The 10,089-nt window shown below is 38.4% G+C and overlaps 1 protein-coding gene across 1 annotated transcript in view; it reads left to right on the plus strand.

Moving 5' to 3' along the window:
- The window catches only part of DYM (dymeclin), a 490,131-nt gene that overhangs the window by 78,242 nt on the left and 401,800 nt on the right, over positions 1 to 10,089 (plus strand). Inside the window, exon 5 of the mRNA XM_042781387.1 lies at positions 2,578 to 2,650. Coding sequence (XP_042637321.1) covers positions 2,578 to 2,650 — 73 coding nt within the window. The remainder of the gene's footprint in view (positions 1 to 2,577; positions 2,651 to 10,089) is intronic.

A 10,089-nucleotide genomic window follows, 5' to 3' on the forward strand; every position in this document is an offset into this window, starting at 1 on the left:
AGCTCCGTATGTCTCCTTTTTTTGGTATTTTCACGCAAATTCTTCTGCTAATTGGGGTTTAGTCCAATTCTGTATCCTTCCCTTCAAGACTCAGGGGTCCACGATTATCTTCTGTGTCTGTATTAATTGGTTTCCCTTTTCTTTGTTGAAGAGGGTCTGTGCAATCCTTCTGCCTAGTCCGCCATCTTGCCGGAACTCTCGTAAAATGAAATTCTTGACAACTTCAGCCTTTTCTCCATTTATCATGATGTTGCTTACTGATCCAGTTGTGAGGATTTTTGTTTTCTTTATATTGAAGTGTAACCTATACTGAAGGCTGTAGTCTTTGATCTTCATCAGTAAGTGTTTCAAGTTGTCTTCATTTTCAGAAAGCAAAGTTGTGTCATCTGCATATTGCAAGATGTTAATGAATCTTCCTCCAATCCTGGTGCTGCCAACTTCTTTATATGGTCCAGATTCCAGGATTATTTGTTCAGCACACAGATTAAATAAGTGTGGTGAAAGGATACAACCCTGACACACATCTTTCCTGATTTTAAACCATACAATATTCCTTGTTCTTTTTGAATGTCTGTCTTTTGATCTGTGTACATGCTTCTAATGAACACAATTAAGTGTTCTGGAATTCCCATTCTTTGCATGTTATCCATAATTTGTTATGATCCACAAAGTTGAATGCCCTTGCATAGTCATTAAAGCACTGGTAAACATCTTTCCGGTGTTCTTTGCTTTCAGCCAAGATCCTTCTGACATCAGCAATGATATCTTTCTTTCCACGTCCTCTTTTGAAACTAGCTTGAATTTCTGGCAGTCCTCTATCGATGAATTACTGCAACAGTTTTTGAATTACTTTCAGCAGAATTTCACTTATGTGTGGTATTAATGATAGTGTTTGATAATTTCTGCATTCTTTTGGATCATCTTTTTCTGGAATGGGCACAAATATGGGTCTCTTCCAATTGGTTGGCCATGCTGATGTCTTCTAAATTTCTTGGCATAAATGAGTGAGGGCTTCTAATGTTACATTCTTTTTTGAAACATCTCAGTGGGTATTCCATCAATTCCTGGAGCCTTGTTTTTTGCAAGTTCTTTCAGTGCAGCTTGGACTTCTTCCTTAAGTACCATTAGTTCTTGAGCGTATGTTGCCTCGTGAAATGTTTGAACGTTGACCAGTTCTTTTTGCTACTGTGCCTCTGTGTATTCCTTCCTTCTTCTTTTGATGTTTCCTGCTTCGTTCAGTATTTTGCCCATAGTTGCAACTTGAGACTTAAATGTTTTCTTTGGTTCTTTCAGCCTGAGAAATGCCAAGCATGTTATTTCCTTTTGTTTTTCTAACTCTAGATCTTTGCACTCCTTTTTATAATACTTTGCCCTCTCAGCCTGCCCCTTGAAATCTTCTGTTCAACTCTTCTACTTCATCTTTCTTCCATTTGCTTTAGCTAATCTCTGTTCAGTTTCAGAGATTCTTCTGACATCTATTTTGGTCTTTTTTTTCTTTTTTGTATTTTTAATAGCCTTTTGGTTTTAACATTTATTATGTTCTTGATGTCATCCCACAATTTATCTGTCTTTGTCATTGATGTTTAATGAGTCAAATGTATTTGAAGTGTTGGGGGAGAAGATTCAGTTATGAATGTGTTGAGCTGGAGATACTGGATGATACATCTAGGTGGAGAGAGCCAGCAGGCTAATGGGCATCAAACTATGAATTCTAGTCCAGAGGAATACTGAAGCTTTAGGAATCATCATAATATAAGCGATGATTGATCACGGGGAGCTTAGGGAATGAGAACAAAGTCACTGGCAGAACTCACCAATATGAAGGGTGTGCTGAGGAAACAGGTGCTAGAAAGGAACAGAGAAAGAAGTTTGGTTAGGTATAAGGTGTCATATGAACTAAGAGAGGAAAGAATTTCCTCAAGAAGCAGGTGTCAAAAGTGTCCAGAAGCCAGAAGTCCTGTAATACTTGAATTGGATTTGAAAAGAAGGAGGGGGGTCACTTAAGTAGAGCAAATTGGTTGGGACAGAGGAGCATTTTTACTGGAATGGTACTGTGCATCCTGTCATTGCCACTTGTTATGACACGTGGGAAAGCCATTTTATCTTCTGCTCTTTCTAAAAGATGTGATTGGTTTCAATGACTGGTTTTCAGTCTGTGATCTGAGGAGCCACAGGGGTTCTTACCCATCAAGAAGATCAAGGGTAAGGTCAGATATTTAGAGGGGGAGGGAGCTAACCAAAGCATGGAGAGCAGCTTGATTTTTATATGTTTCATTAATTTGCCTTTGATGTAAGATTTCATTTGAAGAAATAGTGTAGTATAAGAAATTTGAAAACTACCAGCCTAGAGTAGCTGTATGATATCTTCCAGCTCTAACAGCCATATAAGTAATAGTTGGTGTTTAAATTTCCTGTACTAACTTACTCATGATTTGGATTTTATTCCGAGGTCAACATTAGTGTTTGAGTTTACGTAATTGTAACTGTTCTTATTCTCATTAGAAATGAAGGACTACCTTCTAAATACCTCTATTCTATTTAATACTTATTAAGAAACTTTTTATGTTGTCTTACTAGGTTCTGAATCAGAAGATCTTTTGGAAGAATTGATCTGCTGTTTGATGCAGTTAATCACGGATATTCCACTCTTGTAAGTTCTGGCTAAGCCAGAATGTGTGTTATCTTTTTTGTACATTGAAGATTATAATTGATCACATGTTGAAGGATCTGTGGGTCCTGGTACTTTTATGTGTTCCTTTGAAGGATTATACAGCCAGAGAGTTCTTTTATCTGGGTTGTCCAATAATACTTACCTGCCTATCCATCATCAAAGCAAGAATTTTATGTTAAGGAGAAAGTACCAAAGGCTTCCTCAACGTTAAACATGTGGTAGGCACAGTATTAGATTGACTAACAGCCCTTTGTAAACAGGAATTTAAGACAAAGTTTACTTGGCAGTTAAAAGACAGTTGCTCTGATGGTTTGGCACTGACCCTTATGTGGCGGGACAGCTAGGTGTCCATCTAGTATTCTCTCCATTTCCCTTGCCAGCCTTGCTTGCAGCTAGAGGTAGTTGGTGAGGTGTGCAGGGAAGCCCTCAAGTGGGACTTCCCATTAAAGCTCTTCAAGGGGAACTGACTTCAGCTAGGAGGCCCGTTGTTTTGCTCTTGACATACCTCTTCCTGCTGTCTGCAATGTGGATGAGCTCTTCTGCATTGTGTGGCCATCTTGGCACCGAAGCTCACAGGTAACTCTGCTTTGACATCACTGAGCTGCTAAACCAAAGCCATCAATTAGCAACCTGCCTCAGACTTTTCATGTGAGAAAAATAGACTTATTTGTTTAAGCTCCTGTAACTGGGCTTCTGTCACGACAGCTCAGTGCATTTCCTATCTGATTGAAAATGTAATCCAGTTTGTTTCTTCGAAAGCAGTGATTCTCAGTGGCCCCCCATCATTGTCCCCTTGAGATGCCTTTTTATTTTTATTTTTTTTAACTTTTTATTGTGATTTGGGTGAAAGTGTACAGAGCAAGTAGGTCTTGCATTCAACAATTCATACACATACTGATTTGTGACATTGGGTGCAGTCTCCACAATGTAACAGTTCTCTTCCCACTTCCTTCTTGTGTTGACTATCAAATAGTCCTCCTCCTTTCTTATCCCTTCTTACCTTCTGAGTTTTGTCCCTGGACAAATGCTGCCCTTTTGATTTCATATGGTTGATTGTTCTGCTTTCTCAGTGCCATTGTTCCCCTTGAGGCCTGTCTGTTGTTTGGCTGAAAGTTGAGCTATGGGGGTGAGTTCAGTTCTAGACTTGAAGGGTGTCTGAAGGCCATAGTCTCAGGGGTTTCACCAGTCTGTATCAGACAGTTAGCCTGTTCTTTTTTTTTATTGTTTGAGTTTCACATTTTTCTCCCACTCTTTCCAGGGTCTCCTTCTGTGATCCTTTTCAGAGTGGTTGGCATTGGTAGCTGGGCACCATCTAGTTGTTCTAGTGTCAGGGTTGTGGAGGCAGGGGTTTGCATGGCCTATTTATTCTTCAAAGGAGCTCTGGTGGCATAGTGGGGAAGGCATGTGGCTGCTAACCAGACTAGTGGTTCAAACCTACCAGCTACTCCTTGGGAGGAAGATGAGGCATTTTATTTCTATAAAGAATTACAGCCCTGGAAACCCAGTGGGGTCTCTATGAATTAGAATCTACTTGATGGGAGAGGGTTTTTGGTTTATTAGTCCTTTGGACTAATTGTTTCCATACATCTTTGACTGTCTTCACTCTTCTTTGCTCAGGATGGGAAGAGACCAATAGTTGCACCTTAGTTGGCCATTCACAGGCTTTTAAGACCCCAGTCATTACTCAGTGAAGTAAGGTGTAGAACACTTTGCATGAAGTATGTTAGGCCAATTGACCTTGATTATGGTCTTGAGTCCCCAGGCCCAGCAACTCATTTTTTCAAGGTATTTGTTATGGCTAAGAAGTTAACATAACTTTGCCCCCTGTGTGCTCTACTATATCCATGGATATATTTGCAGTACATATGAATACATAGGTAGAAATAGTCTCTGTCAAACTTACAAATATTTGTGAGTATAGTTCCATTCACCTGCCCACACCTGTTTAGCTTGTGTGTCTATCTGTGTATCCATTTGTAGATTATTCTTACTACTATTGGAGTACTGTGTATGTATTGAAGTGCCTTTTTAGACATTTTCTCCCTAATTGCCCCTTCCCCCAATGAAATTTTAATGCCACAGATACACTGTATATTTTTGTGTGTGTGCTGTGACCCTTTGGAGGGTCAGAAACCATTGGAATATCTATCTTTATTTATTTTGCTCCAAAAGAACCAATTTTCAACCACTTATTTGTAAAGGAATTAACTTGGAAATGAAGAAGTAGACTTTAAAGTTTATCGCCCCAGAACCTGAATCTGGATGGTTGGAAATGTGCCATTTGCCTGTGGTACAGTAGAAAGGAGTATGCCCTGGTCTTGGTTGTGCTCGAGTGCAGCATTTGTAATTTACAGATAGATTTGGAAGTGAGAACCACCAAACCTGGTTGTAACTGCTGGGGCTGGAAAGTAGGGCTCAGGACAACCGAGGAATTGCCTGATAGGATCGTAATCTCGGGGACATCACAGGGGAAAATTTCCCGTGCCAACTTGAAGTCTTATGACAAACATGGTTATTTGCAAGCCTGATGTCCATTCTCCCCTCCCTTTCTAACAGAACTCAGACATTGTTTGGTGTGGTAATGTGTGCCTAGCTTAATTTTCTGATACACAGGCAACTAAAGGTGGTCACGTGACATAGTTTGGGTTAATGAGATTTAAGTAGAAGTCATGCACTTGTAGAGTGTGTGTCCTTTAACCTTTTGCTTCTTGCCCTTTCTTGTCTTCCTGGAATGTGGAGACAGTGCATGTTGAAACTGTTGTAATGAGTACCACATAGAAAGAATAGCATCTTAGGAGCCATCAATATCCCAGAGATAAGGATGACATTATGGAATTATTATACCATCCCTGGATTACTTATCTTCAGGATAGCATCTTACATGAAAAAATGCACCTGTGTTAGATTTCTGCAACATATGTTGAATGCAATTCTTCTGCTATAAGTCTTAACAAAAATCATCCTTTAAACATGGAAATTCATTGTCAGGTGAGATGGGAGATACAAGAAGTGAGAGACTGCTCATACCTGAGCTGGCAACCGTCTTTTATTAGTTTCTTATCCATTCTTTCAGGTTTTTTTTTTTTTTTTTCCTGTATGTACAAGTAAACAATATTTTTCTTATATTCTTCCTTTTATTGCATCTAAGTTAGTATGTATTAGATTTTTTGACTCTTAATATGTCAAAATAAAGATGTCTGATCAACAGATAGTTGAGTGGGTTTGGAATGTAGTGGTGATCTGAATTTAGAAAATGGTTTCTCTTGTAGTCCAAATGCAGTTGATCATTGGCGTGATGAGAATAGATGGAATAATCTATGGAGAATGTGGTAGAGGGACAAATAACAGCATTTAGGCTGGAATTCAGGGTACTATCTCCATTTAAGAGTTAGATAAAGCCAGAGAGTCTAGAAAAAAACAGCAGTAATAGGAGGATGGCTTCCTGGGTGGCCCAAATGCTTATGTACTCGACTACTAGAAAAAAGATGCCTCGGAAGACAGGCCTGGCCATCTGTTTCTGTAAAGTTGCAGTTCTACTCTGCACACTTGGGGCCATCACGAGCCACAAATGACTCAATGCCAATTAAGAACAACCAAGTAGGAATATTATTTTGCAACTGTCTCTTTGAATTTCTATAGTTGTTATTACTTAGGGCATTAATGACAATTACCTAATTGTCCATTGGCCTATGTTTGTCTTCATAGGTAGATGTACTTCATTATGATCATAACCTGCATTAAATCACCATGATTTTCATACTTTTCCCATTGTCCTTAGCCCAGTGTGTGTTACACAGTCTGTGCACAGCACACGGTCTGTGTTCAACAGTAAATCTGTTGAACAAATACAAACTCCTTTGTAGAATTTTAAAACTAAAATAATATGGGAAGAGAAGGGAAATAAATGAATGGGGAGGGAAGGGAAACACATGTTTTGTCTACTTCTTACATGTCAGTGTGAGATGTTTTTCACATATTCCAGATTTCATTTTAAAATAGCACTGCTTCTGTTACATTTATTTCATTACCAAATATGTGTCCTAAATGAGTCCATTTTTACCTTTATCGATAAATGTCTTGATGATGTTAAGGGGGATGGAAATAGTAAATCCTTTTGGATGGTAAATAAGCCTTGGACGCAGTCAAGAGACCAGCCACTTCAACACTCTTGAGGAGCAAGCAGTATTATAATATATCAAACATTTCAGTGTTTTAATGTGTTTATACTTTTTAAATGAACTGAAAATGCAGAGACAGCCAGATGTCTTGTATTATGTACACTCAACTTTCACCAGCTGCTGAAATAATTTCTTATGATTTAATGTTCTTGGAACTTCATCAAGAAGGTTTGTCTTGGTAACAGTTTCTGTGTAAACCAAATTACTTTTTTTTTTTTTTAAATATGTTTCATCTACTACAACTGTAGTGCAGTATTAATGGATCATCTTAGAATGTAAGGAAGAATATTGGCATGTGAGAACGGGATAATGTCACACCTGAACAGCAGACTGCACATTTAACATTGGCATACCAGTGCTGCATTAGCAGGCAAATAGCGAGAGGGATCTAAATTTATTAGGCCACCAAAAGTAATTCAAAACTAGCTTAACCATTTTTTATGAGACTCTGTTCAATCATTCTATTAATATTGAAAGCAAAGTGATTACCAAGATGCACATGCAAGTGCACACATTTAGAGATGTATAAATTAAGTTTTAAATAATACTATATTATGAAGAGACTAGAATCAATAGCAATAGGCTAGATAAACTCCTGAAATTGTAGGAATTCATTTGTAATGGGAGTAATTAGTGGTTTCTGCTTCATGGATTGGATTTCTTGACAAAATAATAATTCTCTGAGGTACTAATCATCTTTCAGTTTTTTTTTTTTTTAAGCTTTAACAGTTTATTCTCACGTAGTTTGAAGGTTAGAAGTTCAAATTCGGGGTGCCAGCTCTAGGGAAAGGTTCTTGTCTCCTTTTAACGTCTGTGGGCCCAAAGTTCCTCAGAGATATCCGTGTGTCTTGGCATCAGTCTTACCCGGGGTCTGAGAGGTTCTCAGTGCAGGGACCCCAGGTCCAAAGGATGCCTCCACTCCCAGCTCTTCTTTCTTGGTAGTACGCAGGTCCCTCTTTCCATGCTCACTTCTCTCTCCTTTCATGTCTTGTAAGATAAAAAGTAATGCAGGCCGTATCCCAGGGAAACTCTCCTTACATGAAATTAGGGCTGTGACCTGAGTAAGCGTGTTGCATTCCACCCTAATCCTCCTACAGCTGAGTGACAGAACACATCATAGGAGTGATTATACCGTTACATAACTGCCAGATTACATCATTACACAACTGCCAAACCACTGCAAATCGTGGCACAGCCAAGTTTTTTTGGGGATACAGTTCAATCCATGACACCTGGCAATCGCTAAAATGCAAAACAAATGGTAAGTAGAACAGTGGTTAAGAGCACGGGTTTTTGAGGAAGGCAGTCCTGGGTTCAAGTTGGCCCTGCCATTTCCTTATTGTGTGTTATGATAGAAGTTGATGAACTGCTCCAGATCATAATAATAACAAAACTTACACCATAGGACTGTTGTCTTAGCAATGCAATATGTGCAAAGGACCTGGCACATACTAAGTAAGTAGTCGATGTATGTTGACTGTAATAAGTAACTTTAATTTTGTATGTATAGTTGTTTGTATAAGACTGTTTGTCAGGATCCTTCTTCTGCATAGTTTAGAATAAATTTGCCTATGTCAGATATGCAGTTTGGAATACATATCCAATGTACATGGAAGTCCTTTTATATTCTAGATATCACTCAAGAATACATAATAATAATAATAATTTAGAATATTTTAGAATATTCATCATTTTTCAGTTGTGATTTAAATTGCACATGTTCCAGAAATCCTTCCTTAACTTCATTGTTGTTGCTACTTGCTGTTGAGTTGATTCTGACTTACGGCGCCCCCATGAAAGTGGAGGAGAACTGCTCTGTAGGGTTTTCAGGGTTGTAACCTTTCAAAGCAGATCGCAGGGCTTGTCTCCTGAGGGGGCTCTGCTGGTTTCAAACCACTAACCTTTCGAGGCTACAGTTGTCTGTGCCACCCAAGGACTCCTTATTTCTCATCATTTATAGATGTAAAATAAAGATTAAGTCACACACTTGTGTTCCTTTAAGTACATAATGTTGCTTTAAGATGGCATTTTTCAGTGTATATCGGGTTGATCCCACCACAATTTAAGTAAGTCTCCCCAAAGTAAATCCTTGCCTTTACATTTTTTTTTTCAATTGAGATGAAATTCATACAGCACAAAATTAACCATTTTAAAGCGGACATTTCAGTGACATTTAGTACATTCACAATGTTGTGCAATCACTGTCTCTGTATAGTTATGAAATGTTTTTATCACCTCGAAACCTGTATCCTTTGAGCACTCACTCTCCATTTCCCCTAGCTCCCAGCCTGTGGCAGTCACCAATCCACTCTCTGTCCCTATGGATTTACCTATCTGGGAACCTCATATAAATGAAATCATACAATATGTGACCTTTTTGTATCTGGCTTCTTTCATTTAGCATAATGTGTTTGAGGTTCATCCATGTAGCATGCATCAGTACTTCATTCCTTTCCATGGCTAAATAATCTTTCATTGCATAAACTCAGTCACTGCCGTTGAGTCGGATTCGACTATAACGACTCCTCCTTGGGTTTCTGAGGTGGTGTCACTCCAGAAGTAGATCGCCCAATCTTCCTTTCAATCCATTGTATAGATATACCACAATTTGCTTATCCATTCATCAGTTGATCGACATTTGAGTTGTTTCTGCTTTTTAGCTATTTGAATAATGCTGCATATACAAGATTCTGTGTGAACATGTATTTTCATTTCTCTTGGAATCTCTATCATATGTGGTAATTCTGTATTTGATATTTTGAGCAACAAACTGTTTTCCACAGATGCTGCACCATTTTACATTCCCCGAGCAATGTGCAAATGTTCCAATTTCTCCACATCCTTGCCAGTACTTGTTATAGTTCTTTCTTTCTTTTTTTTTTTTTTTGGTGGCCAACTTAGTGTGTGTAAAGTGGTATTTCATTGTGGTTTTGATTTGCATTTTCTTAATGACCAATAAAGTTGAACGTATTTTCATTCACTTGTTGGCCATTTGGAGAAATGTTTATTGAAGTTCTTTGCCCATTTTTAAATTGAGTTGTTTGTCTTTTTGTTATTAAATTGTAAGAGGCTTTTTTTATTTTACATAAGTATTTGTGATACTAAACCCTTGTTGGGTATATGATTTGTGTATGTATATATATATGTTGTTGTTGTTGTTGTTATGTGCCGTCGAGTCGGCCCCGACTCATAGCGACCCCTCCTTGGGTTTCCGAGGCAGTATCACTACGGAAGTAGATT

Source organism: Orycteropus afer, unplaced genomic scaffold (genome assembly GCF_000298275.1).
Source record: "Orycteropus afer afer isolate SDZICR_OR568_19922 unplaced genomic scaffold, OryAfe1.0 scaffold00113, whole genome shotgun sequence".
NCBI lineage: Eukaryota > Metazoa > Chordata > Mammalia > Tubulidentata > Orycteropodidae > Orycteropus > Orycteropus afer.